Source organism: Macrobrachium nipponense, chromosome 31, assembly GCF_015104395.2.
Source record: "Macrobrachium nipponense isolate FS-2020 chromosome 31, ASM1510439v2, whole genome shotgun sequence".
Lineage (NCBI taxonomy): Eukaryota > Metazoa > Arthropoda > Malacostraca > Decapoda > Palaemonidae > Macrobrachium > Macrobrachium nipponense.
In genome coordinates, this window is record NC_061093.1 from 6,917,537 (window position 1) to 6,936,839 (window position 19,303).

General features: G+C 37.8%; 2 protein-coding genes across 2 annotated transcripts; one reads left to right on the forward strand and one right to left on the reverse strand.

Annotated features, from left to right (window-relative positions):
- The first annotated feature begins 2,516 nt into the window (after window positions 1-2,516).
- LOC135206612 (uncharacterized) lies at window positions 2,517-8,847 on the forward strand. The gene is made up of 3 exons (XM_064237951.1): window positions 2,517-2,640; window positions 4,603-4,796; window positions 7,058-8,847. Exons 1-3 carry the CDS (start codon window positions 2,548-2,550, stop codon window positions 8,700-8,702), a joined length of 1,932 nt encoding a protein of 643 aa, XP_064094021.1. The 5' UTR covers window positions 2,517-2,547; the 3' UTR covers window positions 8,703-8,847.
- A 6,352-nt stretch (window positions 8,848-15,199) lies between these two features.
- LOC135206613 (cuticle protein AMP1A-like) lies at window positions 15,200-18,283 on the reverse strand. The gene is made up of 3 exons (XM_064237952.1): window positions 18,134-18,283; window positions 16,809-17,032; window positions 15,200-15,600 (listed from the first exon to the last, which is right to left on the reverse strand). The coding sequence occupies exons 1-3, from the start codon at window positions 18,140-18,142 to the stop codon at window positions 15,393-15,395; spliced, it is 441 nt and encodes a 146-aa protein (XP_064094022.1). The 5' UTR covers window positions 18,143-18,283; the 3' UTR covers window positions 15,200-15,392.
- Window positions 18,284-19,303: the final 1,020 nt, after the last annotated feature.

The following is a 19,303-nucleotide window of genomic DNA, read 5'->3' on the forward strand; positions in this document are numbered from 1 at the left end:
ATCAGGGATAGGTACTCATTTACAGCTGAGTAGACTGAGGAAATTATGGTAAGATCCTTTCCCAAGGAATCAACGCCGAGGAGAGCGGTCACCCATCCAACGACTGACCAGCCCCAATGTTGCTTAACTTGACTTAAGGTCTATTGACGACCTAACCAACTCCTCCCGGCGCCACAGATGGAGTTTGAATAGAAAAAAATGCGCCTTAGTCAACATACAAAAAGGGCAGTAACGAGAACTGAAGGATACAAGCTACAGAATGGGAGCAACATCAAACACATAGAATGAGACAGGATACAAATATCCGGGAATAATGGAAGGAGGAGATAAAACACCAAGAGATGAATGGACACGATCAGGAAAGACTATATGCAGAGACTCAAGGCGATACTCAAGTCAAAACTCAACGCCGAAATATGATAAAAGCCATAAACACATGGGCAGTGCCAGTAATCAGATACAGCGCAGGAATAGTCGAATGGACGAAGGCAGAACTCCGCAGCATTGATCAGAAAACCAGGAACAAATGACAATACACAAAGCACTACACCCAAGCAGCAAATACGGACAGACTATACATAACACGAAAGGAAGAGGGAGAGGACTGCTAAGTATAGAGGACTGCGTCAACATCGAAAACAGAGCACTGGGGCAATATCTGAAAACCAGTGAAGACGAGTGGCTAAAGAGTGCATGGGAAGAAGGCACTAATAAAAGTAGTACGAAGACCCAGAAATATACAGAGACAGGAGAAGACAGAAAGAACAGAGGACTGGCACAACAAACCATGCACGGACAATACATGAGACGACTAAGAACTAGCCAGCGATGACAATTGGCAATGGCTACAGAGGGGAGAGGCTCAAGAAGGAAACTGAAGGAATGATAACAGCGGCACAAGATCAGGCCTAAGAACCAGATATGTTCAAGTACGATAGACGGAAATAACATCTCTCCCATATGTAGGAAGTGCAATACGAAAAATGAAACCATAACCACATAGCAAGCGAATGCCGGCACTGCACAGAACCTGTAAACAAAAAAGAGGCATGATTCAGTGGCAAAAGCCCTCCACTGGAGCCTGTGCAAGAAAACATCAGCTACCTTCCAGTAATAAGTGGTACGAGCACCAACCTGAAGGAGTGATAGAAAACGATCAGGCAAAGATCCTCTGGGAACTATGGGTATCAGAACGGATAGGGTGATACTTGCAAACAGACCAGACGTGACGTTGATTGACAAAGTCAAGAAGAAAGTATCACTCATTGATGTCGCAATACCATGGGACACCAGAGTTGAAGAGAAAGAGAGGGAAAAATGGATAAGTATCAAGATCTGAAAATAGAAATAAGAATGATATGGATATGGGACAGTGGAAATCGTACCCATAATCATAGGAGCACTAGGCACGATCCCAAGATCCCTGAAAAGGAATCTAGAAAAGAAACTAGAGGCTGAAGTGCTCCAGGACTCATGCAGAAGAGTGTGATCCTAAAAACGGCACCCACTAGTAAGAAAGTGATGGACTCCTAAGGAGGCAGGATGCAACCCGGAACCCCACACTATAAATACCACCCAGTCGAATTGAAGGAGTGTTGATAGAGCAAAAAAAAAAAAAAAAAAAAAAAAAAAAAAAAAAAAAAAAAAAAAATAATAATAATAATAATAATAAAATTAATAATAATATAGAAATGCACTTCATCGCTACAGACTGATATCACGCATTTTCATACTAATAATTTCGTTCAGAAACGGGCCACGAACTCCAACACAGGAACGTAACTTTGGCCACCATTGTCAGTCCGATGACTCATGTTGACACGCGTGTATGCAATCAGGCCAGATTTCTATCCCAGGTTCGAGCTGGTTCTCGGCAGACTGATTACGGGTAAGCAAGTCATCCGGCACATAAGCTTTTATTTGAATACAGTATCAGGCAGTATTGATTACGAAATGCATTTGCGTACGTATTCATCGTTGTTTGTGCAATCGTTTTGGTGGCGATATGTTTATTGTCGCTTGGTAGAGCGCCAGAAAGATACGGGAATGCGATGCAAAGGAGGTATTTAAAGCAATCGGTCATTTATCGCAGTGGATAGATAGATAGATAGATAGATAGATAGATAGATAGATAGATAGATAGATAGATGGATAGATAAAGGTTGTAAACTCTACGGGGTGTCAGCTCCTACGTTGATCTGCTTTTACTGGAAGAAAACAAGAAAACTTTTCTTTCTCTGAACTGGACAACAAATTCATTTGATTCCCTTCCTACTGAGGGGCGGGAGATCGAAGCTCAGCCGAAACTGACGATACAGATACATCCTTCAGGCAGGATGAGACGAGCCACCTGACCCTCACCCTTGCATCTAAAGGCGCAATTTATGAATATTCAGAATCAGCAAAGGCGCTAGGTTGCATATCAACGTCGAAAGATAACGTCAGCACAGTGAATTGCATTGCAAATCGGTGTTGGGGGGTGGATGGGGTGGGGGGTGGGGACTACCTAGCGACAACAGGGGGCCAGTACTTACCCGAGAGGTGGAAATGATCTGTCTCTTCAGTGACCTGGAGTTACTCATCTCTACCACATCTCCACCTTCATCTTCCAGCGCCACCGACACCGCCATCATGTATCTCGTAAGTCTCCTGGAATATTTGGAACAACTAACGTATTGCCAAACCTGTTGCTTATACTGGTTAGGGTAACTTTTGATTTGATTAGGAGGATAATTTTCCTTATGAATACTTGCTGGAAGGAACCTCTTTTTTTTTTTTTCTCTCTCTCTCTTTTTTGCCGCTTCTGGTAGTTAGCAGATTTCCAGATTAAAAAAAAAAAACAAGGCAATTCTTCTCTTGGTCTATAAAGAAGACTAAAAGTGACATTCGTATCATGTGATTTGTGTCGTTGTGCAGGGGAATTTTTGAAGCGGTTGACAGGTCGCTGATATTGCTTTTAGATGAGGAACATTGCTCTTGATGTCTTCGCTTATCTTAAGAGAATCGTAGGCTGATGCGATGGAAGCATCTTGAAAATAATGACACATTCTGGAGTAGGCACAGTTAGGAATAGCAATTAGGCAACAACTAATACCTTAGCAACTTTGGATTATAAATGATGTTAAAAGAAAACAGACTTTAAAATGGGATGCTCTATGAAAATATCTGAACCTAGAGAGCTGCGGAAGCTATATATATATGCTCTTAGATTATCCTCTTTCTCCTCCAAAACCCAATTCCTTTTTATCATTTATTTATTAACTTGTGTGAAGAGATGAATAAGAATTTAAGTTCCCACCTAAACATGCTACTCTGTCTTCACTTTCGCGTCAGAGAGCTAATCCTGCAGTCAGTCAACCCGTCTAAACTTCTAAGGCAGAGATTTCACGGCCATTTGTCTAGCCTTCACCCGTCCGTCCCAATACTTCCTCAGCTGTTTTCCATTCTGTGCTACTTTGACTGACATTATCTTTATCTATTTCTTGATTTTCTTTTGAGAAACTTTTCCCCAGATACTCACCTTGTGGAAGCTCAGTTCTCTGGTATCATTTCTCAATAGATTCTTCCTTAAAACTGTTCCCACGAGCTAGTGATGGAAAAGGGTTTTCTTTATATAATGAACAGGAAAAGGAAATTAGACATCCCTAACATACTCTGAATTCCACTCAAATACAATTTCCGTCCTCTCAAAAATCGAATTGACATGAAATGCCTTTCGGTAAAAAAAAAAAGCGTCGGATGATACGATGACCTCTTTTGTCACATCTCATTCCCTTTGCATAGGTCATGTGTTATTGCAGAAGCTCTCCAAGACTAAATCATTCTAATTCGAAGATGCAGTGGGTCATCCCGAGCCCCTGAAAGTCAAAAGAATGAGTGGATATTCCAAGATGCCCTGCAGTGTTTTATGCATGCGTGTGCACATAGGCAGAAAATGAATAAACCTTCACGGGACAATCTGCAATAAACTATGCCAGGGCTCGAGCAGAAACGACGCTGAGGGCTTCAACGAGATCATTATCAACTAATTGATAAAGGACAGCAACAACCAGTCAGATTTGTCTTTGCATATCACTGCTGTTACGAATATCAACGATAATGTCCATCTGTTGGCATAATGGGTGGCTGCGGACTCCTCCGTCTCCCCGATGGAGTTTTACTGTCAACATTATTCAAAAGGAAGTGGTGTTGTATTATTATTATTATTATTATTATTATTATTATTATTATTATTATTATTATTATTATTATTATTATTATTAGTGTTTTTTTTTTTTACTCAAGTTCCTAAATATATTTTAGGAAAGAAGTCTAGGGAAGAGTGTCCATTTGAGTCTGTTTGCTCAACCAAGCTTAGGTTCAGATGTCATTTACCGGAGAAAAAAAGAAATGTATAATTTTTATGAAACATGCGAGGTTAGATTTCTACACCTAAATAAATAAGTATGTCCAGTGAGGTGCACATAATCCCAAATTTAAGATATGCATCATCTCCATCTCCCTGAAAAAGAATTCGGTGTAGAAGTCGTCTGAGATAATCTCAAAGAATTTGTTGTCAAGGTATCTCACTGAGACTGAAAACCGCCTTCTATCTATTCTCAGATTCTCTTCACTGCCCTTTGCGGACTAGCAACTCTGCCAAACATGGCGACTGCGGCAGCTATACCGCCTCACAAACCATTTCACGAAGCGACTCACGTCACAGGAAACAGCTCCGATAAAGGCAGCGAGGGGGAGTTCCTCTACGTGGTAGCGAGCGAGGAAGGTGGCGTCGAAACGCTCAACGACGAAGACTTGTAAGTGGTTCTTTATCCGCAGAATTACTCGAGATAGGAACAGGGTAGTAATTAAGAATTCGGGCAGCCAGGTGGGAGGGACCGTCGAAGAAGCACTTCAACATGGAACCCTGAATGTCTAGAAGCAGTTGCTCTATTTCCCTCAGTAATACATTTCTGTTGTAATGTCTTGGTTTTGAAAAATGTAACCTATTTTTATTCTTTGTTTTTGGTTTCGCTGGGCAACGTTACCTCTTTTCTTTGGTCCGATATCATCAGAATCAAGATTAGCAATGTTTTGTGTCCCCGGTTAAGACTTTTCCGTCTTTTTGTATCAGAAACCAGTGCGCTTCTTTCCTGCCTTCGTTTTCAGATTCCGGAATAATTCATATTCTGTCTTTGGTAAGATGTGCGGTCATTTTTTTTTTTCTGTCTTTGGTATCGGAAACCACTGTGATTTGTTGCCCGTCTTAGGTATCAAAATACTTTGTAATAATACTCTTGTCTTTGATATCAAAATACGGAATAATTATTTCAAAGTCATTTGTATCAGAATCCAGTAAACCATTTATCCTGTTTTTCTCATCAAAATCAAATGCTATTTATTTCCTTTCTTAAGTTTCAGATCCAGCGCAATTTGCTGTTAGTCTTAGTATTCAGAACCCAGGGCAACTTGTCCCTGCAATTAGTAGCAAAATTCAGTATAATGTGTTGCCTGTCTTGGAGAACAGAAACAAGTGTAACTTTTCCTGTTTTCGATATTAGACTCCAGTAAACTTTTCTCTGCCTTTAGTATCAGAATCCTCAGAAACTAGTGTAACTTTTCGTTTTATGGCATAAAAAATCAGTATAATATGTATACTGTCTTTGAAATCAAAATCCAGTCTTTAATATCAGGACCCAGTATCATTTGTTTCTTGTCATTGGTATCGGAATTCAGCGCAATATCTATAACGTCTTTGGTATTAGAATTGAGAGTAACTTTTCCTGTCTTTGCCATGAAAACCCATTGCAACCTATATCTATCTCCATGGCGTCAGAACCCAGTGTAATTTGTAATTTGTCTCCTATGTTTTGGTATCAAAACCAGTGTATTTTGTCCTGTGTGTGCTTTCAGAATCCAGTATAATACATTTAACGTCTTCAGCCTCGAAATATATTGTCATTTGTAAATTGTAGTTTCTTCCTGGCTTTAGCTTCAAAATCTAGAATAATTTGTTCCCTCTTCATGATATAATACCAAAATCCAGTATAATGGGTTCACTGACTGTTTTCAGAATCCAGTGTAAAATTTCCCCCATGGTATCAAAGTCCAAAATAACGTTCCCTGTCGTTAAAATTAAAATCCAGTATAATTTGTTCCCTGTCTCCAGTAACACAATCCAGTGTTTTCTGTTCTGCGTCATTTATTCTCAGAAGCCACTAAGACCAGTTTTCTGACCATTGTCGTTAGAAAAATGAGATTCAGAATATAGAACGTGATGACAGAACGTGATTTCTCATCAACATGCAAGGCGTCTCTGATCTGTCTACTGAATCAGAGTACTCAGAATTACGGAATTCATTATCATCTCACGTGTTCTGACTTGAGATGTGCCTCTGATTTTTACATATGTATTTGGAGCAAAATGATGAAGCTGAATGAATGAATATTTATTCTTACCGTTATCAATATTAATCCAAAAATATCATAAATCGTTTTCTAGCAATCCATTTATTTTCCTTAAATCAAATATCAAATTTCTTTTCTGTTCAGTTTTTCGAAACACGGTCGTGTCAGCTTTTAGCATTAAGGTAGTTTCTGTTTAGATGAGAACTTGCTTTAAAAGCGTCCTTTTGGGAATACTTTGTTGTAGGCGTTCAGCATCCAGTGCTGAGGTCAATGATGGCTCTAGATGCTGTTAATTTCCAAAGGCACTTGAACAAGACCCCATGAACTGACAAACATTGACCAGCTTAACTATGCATCTTCGTATCACTCCATCCCAGAAATGATTTATCAGCTTTCTCAGGTCAGTGCTTCAGACTGTCTCTATGGGTAGTCTGCGCATTCCAAAAAAGTCACAGCACATCACATTGGCATATTAAATATATTATTAATTATAGCCCCTTCCATCTGACATATATATATATATATATATATATATATATATATATATATATATATATATATATATATATATATGTGTGTGTGTGTGTGTGTGTGTGTGTGTGTGTGTGTGTCTGTCTGTATCATCCATGTTTGAAATCAGAAAACTCAAAGGTCGCTTTCATTGATACAGCGACATCACTCCTGAGGGACACTTCGTGGGCTTCGATGATGCCCAAAACGACACAGCGCCCACGCAGAAGCACGAGATTTCGCCGGGGAACCCTGACTTGCCCAAACCGGTCCTTCACGCCGTTTTGGACGAAATTGCGTTTGCTGTGGAAGATGATCCCCTGGTGAGAGAGGTTGTGAAGACGTCTCTGAAATCCGGAGGCATTCCCGTCGAGGTTCTCGCTCCCGGCCAGAAGTCAAGCAACCAACAAGCAATTCTCATTGAAGTGTTTCACCTGGAAGATGAAGGGAAGGAGAAATCCGGAGAGGACCAAGAAAATCAGAAGAATAACGCAGCTGTAACAGATGAACGTCTGACGTTAACGGGGCTGCTCACTTCGGAAAACAACAATGAAGTTCGACCGAGCGGCCTCCCTGCTGGGAGCCTCTCAAGGCTCGTTCAATTGGTGGGCAAAGATGTGGAAAATGTGGGAGAAAGGGCTCAGGAAACAAGGAAGAGAAGGAATTCGGTAGGAAACGATACGGTAGCCGTTCAAGCAGCCAAAGTGAGCTCAACAACACCAGAAGCAGATTCTGATTCGTCAACCATTATTCCTTCCACAGTCAAGAATCCGGCGGGGTTTGATAAAGATCTGCAGTTAACGACACTGTCACCCAAAAATATTGAATCAAGTCCTTCACCTAAGAACTATTCATCAATCATACTTATAATGGGTTCTGAAGAGGATGATGATGATGACGATTCAGACGAAAGGGTAAAAAGGCAAGGAAAGGTGGACGATGACAATAGCCAAGAAGACGATCTGGACGCAACCACTGAGGTTACCGACAGTGGTGTTGATGTGAATCCAACTCCCCGCCCCAGTCCAGGTTGGACAATACTTCTTAGAAGGAGAAGACAAGCAGAAGGCGGTTCAGACATTTCTACAGTAAATGAAGATTCTCTTGCAGTGACAATCTTACCCTCAAAGGCTGACCTAAGCACCGAATCTGTACTACACGGTATTTCAAGCACTACAGAGAGCAATGAAGAGTTGGCCACCATTACCGAAAAAAATATTTCTAGCACTACAGAGATCAGTGAAGAATCGGTTACCGGCGCACAGGAAAATATTCCTATCACTACAGAGAGCAGTGAAGACTCGGTTAGCAGTACTGAAGAAAATACTTCTAGCGCTCAACTGATTGTTTCCAGTACCGTCGACAGTATTTCCAGCACTGAAGTGTCGATCACCAAAGTTGAAGGAAGCTCAGCGAACTCCATTGAGGAGGAGGAAACCACACTTTCAGTGGATGGGGATGATGTCTCAACAACAGCAGCAGCAACAACAACAACACCCTCTTTAGAAAATGAAGTTGCAACTACGACGGAGGGAAATGTAATCAGCGAAGAAGATCCAGGTAACTCTTCTGGAGAGGAAACCACCGCATCAGAGGGAGACGAAGATTCCTCAGAAGACGACGATAGTTCTGAATCGACAGAAAAAACTGATGAAAACGAAGATGCTTCTTCCGAGGCGGAAAAAGCTGATGGAAACGAAGGTGCTTCTTCCGAGGCGAAAAAATCCAATGGAAACGAAGGTGCTTCTTCCGAGGCGAAGACTATTGATAATGCAGATATAATATTAGATTTTTATGATATTTAGCTCTAGTTTCTGAAGTACTATCTTTAAAAAAATATTTTTAGAATCGCTTTGATTGACTGACTGATTAATTTAGTGGTGTAAACTTGCGTTACTTTTAGAATCAATATTAAGCCGATATTAAGTCATTTCAGGCCGAAATATTCTTTTCATCGGATATCGTGTGGTGCCCACTTTACCCCGAGAGGGGGTTAAATGGGCACTAAATATTTCATAGAATTTAGCAGACCTCTGAGGACATCCCCCAAATATATTTGGGATTCATGATCTCTTACTTATGTATAAAACAAGTGATAAAAAGAATTAGCATTAGAAATAACTATTAATTCTCCAAGATTGTCTATCATCCTTGAAACTAAATTTAACCTTATTACGTAATGTATCTCTGTCAAAGAAACGACTTTAATAAAATTTATCTAGATAATCTGTGTTTTCAAGTAAATGTTAATATATATATATATATATATATATATATATATATATATATATATATATATATATATATTATATTATATATATATGCATAATGTCCCGACCCCTTTTCTGTGGGGCCGACAAGTTCAAAATCACTAAACGAGATGGGTCTGGACTGAACTGATGGACTGAGAAGACTAAGGAGGAGACAGCAAAAAAAAAAAAAAAAATAAATAAATAAATAAATAAAATAAAATAAAATGAAATAAAAAATAAAAATAAAAAAATACCATAATACCTTAAACTTATTTATTGTTACTAAATTGTTTTTATATATGTACAATGAGTTCAGGTCTTGAAGCAAAGAGACGTAGAATAAATCATCATTAATCATAACCAATTATAAAAATTCTTTAAAAATAACAAGTCAAACTCAGCAACAGTTATAATCACATAAATATAGAGTATCAACCATTACATGGAGCATTCAAAAGCCCTTACATTTGCTCATAAATAATGATAACCAATAGCAATATGAGCGACAGTTGCTCATTACCAACAATAATACCATGAGCCATACTTGCTCATCAGCAATAGCACGAGGGACTCGCTCCAATAACAATAATAACAATCTCCATAAATCATAAACCATAAGATTAAATAACAATCAGCAGCAACAATGAAATATGAACCATACCTGCTCCTGAGCCATACCCCTGTTTTAAACAGTCATAGCTAATGATATAAATAATCAACAACAAATTAACAACAAATCCTGGAACGGTTCAAATAAGAGCCACGAGGATGACCACCATTGCTGATCCAAACCACACTGCCACAACAGCGTCCATGCGGCAGCTGACCCGCTGTCTGGAGGAATCCTTCTTCAATATTAGCAACCATGGTTTGGTCACTACCTCCTCCTCGGGAACTGGATATCCTCGACCAACCAGAGAACTCCAAAATCCTGCAGCTGCTGCTGATGCTGCTGTCTTCTCGCTTGGCTGATCTTGACTATCGGTCACTCTACCTCCCAAAACCTGACTAAAAAAAAAATTACACAGAAGACGGAAAGAGTAACGTCACTTCGATTTCGAGACATATATACATATGTATATATATATATATATGTATATATATGTATATATATATATATATATATATATATATATATATATATTCGCTCCTTGACAACGTCTTATTAAAGACGAAAGCGCTTGGATTTCTGCCTATCATTTTCCTGTGGTATTCGCTTATCTAATGAAGTCACGTGCATCTATTGGATTTTTTTTAAGCATATATATATATATATATATATATATATATATATATATATATATATATATATTGGAAACGCTTGTCACTACTAAGCATTGAGATCCAAGTGCAAAGAAATATGAAGAAATGGTGTTGGCGTGTAGCGGGAAACGAACGTGACCTCTTCGTGATCATAATTTCTTCATATATCTTGCACTTGGATCTTAAGACTTTGCAGTGACAAGCGTATCATTCATATAAATTATATATTATATATATATATATGTATATATATATATATATATCTATATCTACAAATATATATATATCATATATATATATATATATATATGTATGTATATATATGTATGTATATATATATATATTATATATCTATATCTATCTATATATATAGATATATATATCACAAATATATATATATATATATATATATATATATATAATGTATGTATTATATATATATATCTATATATCTATATCTATATATATATATATATATATATATATTTTATATATATATATATATAATATATATATATATATAATATATAGAGGGTTGGGGCTTAGAAAAGTTATGATTAGTCCGGTGTAATTCTACGCCTTAGGGGCCTAATTACCGAATCTATATGCAATATTAATGAGTAAAATAAAACGCTATGGACTTACCTTGGAACACTTAAGTACCAGTCGGATTACATCAACATAATATATTTACACTAATTTACAAAGTAAAGCAAATTTGGATAGCCAAATTTCCATAAATTAAATGAAGTCTCTCTCTCTCTCTCTCTCTCTCTCTCTCTCCTCTCTCTCTCTCTCTCTCTCTCTCTCTTTCTGTGCTGGAAATAATCTGACCACAAAATTGAATATTCACGAAACAGCTGCAATTGAAAAATCGAATGGGATTAAATATTTGTGCTTTATTGAGTCCAAAAATAATAAAGGCAGTTAATTATGCATAGTCTGGGACAGCTGACAATACAGTAAAAAAGAACATAAAAAAGAAAACGATACAAACCCCGTGCAAAGTACAAATGCTTTGATATATTACAATTACATTCCCACTGGCTAATCGTTAACCGGGCTACCGCATTTCATGAGATACAGATATCAAGTTTGCTGTGACTGACTCACTTGTTACAAAATAATTAATGCAAATGTGGCCATCTGGGTCCGGTGGCGTCAACGGTAAGCAGGTGGGTCAGCAGTGTATATGGAATAAAATTCCAGGTTACTCAAACAGACAAGTATTTCTATCACGGTGTACTTTAACTCTCCATGGAGGGAAGTTATCATTAAAACAAATCACAATAATGCACTATGGTGGGAGAATTCTAATTCCTATTTGAATAACTTAATATTTGAACAAGTCAAAAGGGGGAACAGCACTAATAGAAGTGGAACTAAGGCTTCCGTAGAGAGAAATAGGAAATTTGAATATCGGAAAAAACAGTGGGAGAATTTCTTGGAGAAAAGAACTGGCTATATGGGTGAATCTCAGGTAGCTTGGCCACATAAGATGGCGTCCAGTTTTGTTCCTGAGCTCTGTAGGCCTATAGGGGGCAGAGACGTACGTCTGCACGTAGTAAGAGACAAGCAAGTCCCTCCCCTTACCCCCCACCTTGGCAGGTCATTCTGTAATCACGGAGATACAGCCAGTAAAAGGTTCAGGTAGAATAGATCTTAACGCTGAGGCTACCCGAGGATCCACCTAGCAGCCCAGATACCCCCATGACCTGCCCTTCTTTGTTAACGATTCCTAAACTTTCAAAATAGTAACGATGCTAGGATAGGCACGGCTGCCTCCCGCATTAATTTAAAACTAATGGACTCTGGCTAAGAGAGGAGAGGAAAATTACGTAAGAATATAATATATATATATATATATATATATATATATATATATAGATATACATATACATACATATATATATATATATATATAATATATATATATATATATATATATATATATATATATATGATTGTAATCATTTTAGCACGTGATTCATTTATCACACATATCCACAGGTGAAAAATAAGAGAAAGGGTGTAGGTCCTGACCGGTTTCGGCTTTATTTTCAAGCCATTGACAAAGCCGAAACCGGTCAGGACCTACACCCTTTCTCTTATTTTTCACCTGTGGATATGTGTGATAAATGAATCACGTGCTGAAGTGATTACAATCCTATATATATATATATATATATATATATATATATATATATACATATATATATATGTATATATAATATATATATATATATATATATATATATATATATATATATATATATATTATATATATATATATATAAGCATCAGTAGAATGATCCACTGATTCAGGACAAATAAGTTAAGTGGTCCTTGCAGACAGCCAATATGAACCTAACCGTAAAGTGGACTGTTTATATTTTCCTCAGCATTGCAACAAGAAAACGTATGCAAGCCGTGCCAAAATGGACGGATGAAACTCTTGAATACAAATGGTATCAAATTCAGAGAGTAAACCTTCACAAGGAACCCATGAATCTGTGTTTGTGTGTACGTGTCTAAAAGCAATACAATGTGTGTGTGTATTTAATGCCGAATGTACTCATCCGAAAATAGACAGATAGTTTTGTCATGGTGCATACAAATCTCCGAGGACATTACTGTATGGCAGTGAGAGAATATATAATGAATGATTCGGTATCGGTGACAGTGAGAATTACCTCGTCGAGGTGCTCCTGTTTAATGCCATATGTCAGGGTATACTATGCTGGATGCGGCATCCAGAAACCCTATACGATAGTGAGAGAATTTCCGTTGCGTGGCTTCAGTTTGGTTCAGGTGAGAATGGCTTAATTTTTAAGAGAGAGAGAGAGAGAGAGAGAGAGAGAGAGAGAGAGAGAGAGAGAGAGAGCAAGGAACACATCTTTGAATGTCTATGATGTGCTTCCTTATTGGCTATGCTGCGGTGGTTCCAGAGGGTATAAACTGATCACACGAAAATCCTGGGAGAAAGAGTTGACGTTTCAAAACAAAAGGTTTCATCCGACTATCCATATGTAGAAGGCAGCAAGGATCCCTGTATATTTTTTTGTTTTGTTTTATTATTTTTTTTTATTTAAAATCCTACTCCTCTGACTTAAAAGTTTTTCCTTTCATTCCCACGCCCTCCTACTAATGTCACTGGAACATTTGTATTACAGTTTGACTTCAGTTACATTTATTTTGTATTCCACGTGAATTCTTTTGGTGTACCCTAATTACCATATAGATGTAAACAATATTCTTATTACTGTGTACCTACTCAAATGTCTGACGATAATGTGCGCAATAAATTGATTAAAACGAAAAGCCACCCTCCTTACTGGGACTTGCTTCTATAACACTTTCTCTCCCACTAATGCCTTTTTCATTTCCGGCCCAGAGGTCAAATTGAGTTCACACAGTTGTTAAATTAACAGTTACGGGCTGCTGAGAAGCAAGAACCCGTGCCGGCATAAGGCTGGTTTAATCTTACTGCTGCTGACTGGTAAACAGCAAGAGGAAAAGAGCACTCGATGGGTGCTGACTGATTATTATGATGTGCTTTTTCTAATTCATTGTCGTATTTCTGCTTAGTTTAATTTGCCGACACACTCGCTGAACGGAACGAAAAAAAAGAAAAGAAAGGTCCTTCGCATATGCCAAAATAGACCTGCCTGTTGGAAGAAACACGAATGATAAGGACATTATAGGAAATTATATGAGAGATGAGATTTTAATTTAAACCTTCTCCCATTTGTTTGCTTCAAAATGTCAATGACTTATGGTGTGAGTTTCGCTTTCGGGATTTCTTCTTCATCAGTCACCGCCTGTGAGGTTGGGTGTAACACGTGACATAAACAATTTATAGGTGTTAAGATGTAACTGCCTGTTTGAATGACCAGTTTCAAAACTGCGGCATTATTTGAAAGTTTATCTTTCCATATATTAATGGCTCACTTTACCGTAACATGTTCAGTACAAATCAAAAGACACTCTCTTACATTCTAAATAAAATCACAACGTGATATGAATATATATCCCCTACGCACTTTGCTTTATTTAACAATTAAGACAATTTTTTCTCAAAAAGACTAGTGTCGTTTTTCAAGTTTTTATGAAAGTGCGAATTTATTGCTTAACATATTGGCCTAATATCAAAACTTTTTGGAATGAGACATAAGGAGGCCGTCTTGACTAATAAAGGTTGCTGCAATAACTGCAATCTATATTTTTTTATTCTTAAAGATATCCATAATATACCCCCAAGCAGAAGTTAAAATAGCTGTTTGTATATTGTGGTCATATAAATTGCAATAGAAGCATTAAAATTTAGATATAACCCTCCAAAATCTATTTTTTCTGCCACCAAATTTTTCTACTGTCTGAAAGTTTGCTATACGATCATTTATTCGCCGTACTGTCTGTGGTCGTGGTTCACGTAGTACTGTTGAATTTCATGACTACAGAATGACATCTAGGCATGAAAACTGTTCATGTTTACGAAAGATGCAATCACGAGGATTCCTTCTATTTCCAGGAGATGAGGTTCTCAGACCCTTCTTCAGTCTCCCCTGTAATACCCTCGAGGGTTCTTCAACACCTTGCTCCACCATTTATTCCACTGTTATAACAATGTCTGTGACAAACTCGTCTGTAACAGTAACATCGTAGCGTAAGACATTGCTAGGGGAGTACATGTATTATTAAAAACAACAGCTGCTGCTACAACTGTAATAATGTTAACAGTGGAAGAATGTGCAGTTGACAGATTTTCCAGGTGGTGCAAAACAATGTTCTCTGTCTTCAAAATCTTTATTCAAAGTGCCAGATTGTGACATAAATATTATATTAATAAATATTCCTTAATAACATGATTCGATATCTTAAATGCAAAATCGAAAAAAAAAATATAAGAGCAATGTGTAGAAAGCATGACAGCTGTAACTCAGGGAGCTCTGAAGTCAGAAGTTCGAATGTAAGAAGGGATTACTGATGAGCTTCCGCTTCGCCAGAAGCCAATTCCTTTGCTCGTTGAGCGTCTTCCTCGGCGGCGAAGGCGATCTGGTCGAGGACGAACTGGGGAATCGGGTGGGGGAATTCGGGAGCCACTGGTAGCATGTCGGACTCGGGCTGGAAGCCGTTCTCGTTGGCGACGAACTTCACGACGACGTCTGTGCCGTCAGGGGCTGTGTACCTGGAGACCACGAAGAGGATCAAAGCAAGAAGCAAGTAAATAAATGATAAAAAAAAATACATAAAGAACTGAATAAGCAATGGAAAATAAGTAAAAGAAATAAACGAATAAATTAAATACTCAATCAAATATACAAATCAATCATTGGCATACAAAAGGATTTATATATACATCGTAAAACAGGGATGCTATAGAATTTAACAACGAATTCAGGCTTTTGTCATAAAAGTTACTGATAAATCTCTGTGCGGGCGGTATAATTTTCTTCTTTTTTTTTTTTTTGGTTAGACACATTTTTAAATGCCATAGCACTCGGGACTAATTGGAGAAAAGATAATGAGAAGAACTAAACTGAATACTATTATAATCAGAAGAAGTTCACAAGCCAATTGGCAAGAGAGAGAGAGAGAGAGAGAGAGAGAGAGAGAGAGAGAGAGAGAGAGAGAGAGAGAAGGGCTCTTCGGTAAGTATTTTTTGTTGTTTAAACTGAAGTAGCTGTCATCCAACTGATGTTTGAAACACTTTGGACACCAACAGCATATGGAAGAAGGAACTAAATGCACAGACTGAGCACAGGCATAGGAAATTTGAGATAACTAAATTCTCAGTGGTTAAAATCGTTTCAAAAAATACTTGACAACATGACGATTTGTTTAATAAAGTACATCTTAGTTTAATCAGACCACTGAGCTGATTGACAGCTCTCCTACGGCTTGCCCGAAGGATTAGATGTTTTTATGTGGCTAGGAACCAATTGGTTACTTAGCAACGGGAGTTCTTCGCTGGACGAGTGGTTTTCGCTCTCGGCTCCAATCCGGTGGTCCGAAGTTCGAATCCCGGCTCGGCCAACGCCGAATCAGAGAGATTTATTTCTGGTGATAGAAATTCATTTCTCGATATAGTGTGGTTCGGATCCCACAATAAGCTGTAGGTCCCATTGCTAGGTGACCAATTGGTTCCTAGCCACGTAAAAATATCTAATCCTTCGGGACAGCCCTAGGAGAGCAGTTAATCAGCTCAGTGTTCCTGTAAAAACTAAGATACACTTAAAAATAAAAATAAAAACTTAGCAACGGGACCTACAGGTTATTGCAGGGTCAGAACCACATCGAGAAATGAATTTCCATCACCGGAAATAAGATTTGTTTGATGACCTGCAGATGCAGCTGTGCGAAGTTAGGATAAAAACAAATGAATGGAAAACGTACGAATACTGCCCAGCCTGGACGACAGCGCCGGTCTCATCGTCCGGAGAACCAGCCTGGGCGAAGACGATGCCGTTGCCAGCTTCGAACTCGACGTTGAACCTCCCGTCGACATCCTGCACCCTCTCGTCCTTCATGATGGGCACGACTGTCTTCGTGGTTTCGTCGACGTCAGGTTGAATCGTTGGGGCAGCCAGAGCCATAGACACAGCCGAGATGAGGATGATCTGTGAAGGGATTTCTCTATTAACCCATTAACGCCCATAGTTATCTCCTGTAGTACTAATTATTATGAATAATTTCTTCAGAAATACCGAACTTTGCTCTAAATAACAAGTTTCTGCCATTGAAACTAAAATGTTATGAGTACACACAATATTTTGAGTGGCAGGATTTTCTGCCACTGGGCAGTGGTGTTTAAATATTTGCAAAATTTTTTTTCTTAAGTTCATATATAATAGTCAGATATAAATAGTAAATTATACCCTGATCAAACTTGTCGGCAGGATTTCCTGCCACTGGGCATTAATGGGTTAATATCTAGCTTGTTTATTTGTCGAAACCAAGTTCAATACTTCTCTCAAAACAGTATGCAATGATTGACGTCAAAAAGGAAGAACGAATTTGATAATCCTATCTCCCAGGTTCACTTGTGTCAACCGAATTTAATGGTTCCATCGAAATGATTCATATTTCCCAAAGTGAGTTTATATCTGTACCAATCACACCAATGCATAAGCAGTTCAAGCTTACTTAGATACCCACGTCTAAACAATTACTTTCATGTCTGACTTTAATACATACGTCACTAAGGTTAATACTCATTTCCGAGCAATCAATCTGTAATAATGGAGTTTAACGTTTACATACAAGCAACTGATGCATGAAAGTAAGTTTAATGCATATATCTAAATCATTCATTTGCCGATACAAATCTATCAAAACTTCAAAATCAGTTTACTGCTGCTATGTCAATAGAATATTAGCCAAAAATAGATTAAAGTTGACGCTGGGAGAGTGAGGTCAAAGCAGATTTCATTGCTTATATCGGATTGATTGAATTAGCGAGGCTAAGCTTGTATCACAGTCTATTGAAATGATGTCATATTAATCCATATATCGAAACTAAAGCCTATAACACATGAAATATTAAATTCGTAAAAAAAATGAAGCCTTATCATATTAAGTTTATGTGCAAGTAGCCATTTTTTCCCAACAGAGGCTTAGATCCACATCAAATGTCAAAAATACACAATAAATGACTCGCACTGAGAGACACCACAAACTGACGGATCTTCCGCCTTCTGGTGAATCAACACAACACTCACAAGCTTCATGTTGACGTCGATGAGGAAAGCTGATCAGTGATCACGTCCTGGGGCTGCCTCCCTTTTTATATCGGTCCGGGGCTGGTATACTAATGTCTGTATGAAAGAGAGGGACTCGCCCTTGGCACCTAGGGCTCCTGTCAACCCTTCACTCATGCCCTAAATCCTGTCGCTGTCTCTCCCCTCATCGCCTGTCATGCAATCAAGATCGTGTCCAATACTGAGTGTATGACAAAGGTAAGTTATGTGGACCAGTTCCCTATACAAGATGAACTTTTGTAGATACGTATATATATATATATATATATATATATATATATATATATATATATATATATATAATATATATTGAGAGAGAGAGAGAGAGAGAGAGAGAGAGAGAGAGAGAGAGAGAGAGAGAGAAAGTGAAGGTAATATGAATAAAAAAAAAAAAATCCTCAAAATCATTCATTCATTTACAGACATCATAAAGGAAAAAAACTCCTGCATGAGTTTGTTATTTGAAAAACTTTTTTTTTTCTAATTTGAGTGAGTGCGATAATAACGACATGCTCTTTATATTTTTCAAAGTATAATGATTAGAAAATTATTTTATTGGTTATTCTGTTTGTGTACAAATTAGTTAGATATGCATATATCTCTTTCTTAATAATACAATAAGAAGTTCTTACCTTTTTAAACGGTTAATCGGTGAGAGAGAGAGAGAGAGAGCGAGAGGAGAGAGAGAGAGAGAGAGAGAGAGAGAGAGAGAGAGAGAGAAAAATGGCTGCAATTAATACATGAATCTGCAAAAATGTTACTTTTCAAAAATTGAAGTTAACAATTTTCAATCGATTCCATGTCTCATACAACAAACGGAAAAGTTTCCTACCGGAGGAAAATTTGCTGTGATGTATTTGACGTGTAAAAATGGTGTTCTTAGAAGGCCACTAAAAATGAGAAGTATGAAGAAAAAGAAGTACAAGATAAAAATGTCTGCGCCAGAGAATTCGCTGCATCATACCTTTCTGAGTGGGAAATAGCGCATCTGACAGATTACATCGTCTCTCATAATTGATCATATTTTGCACTAAATGTGACGGGAAAAGAGAGAGTTAGTGGATGCTATACACAAAAAATCTGTATATATTCTATTATAAACGGCTAAGGCTAACCTGAAAATAATAATTT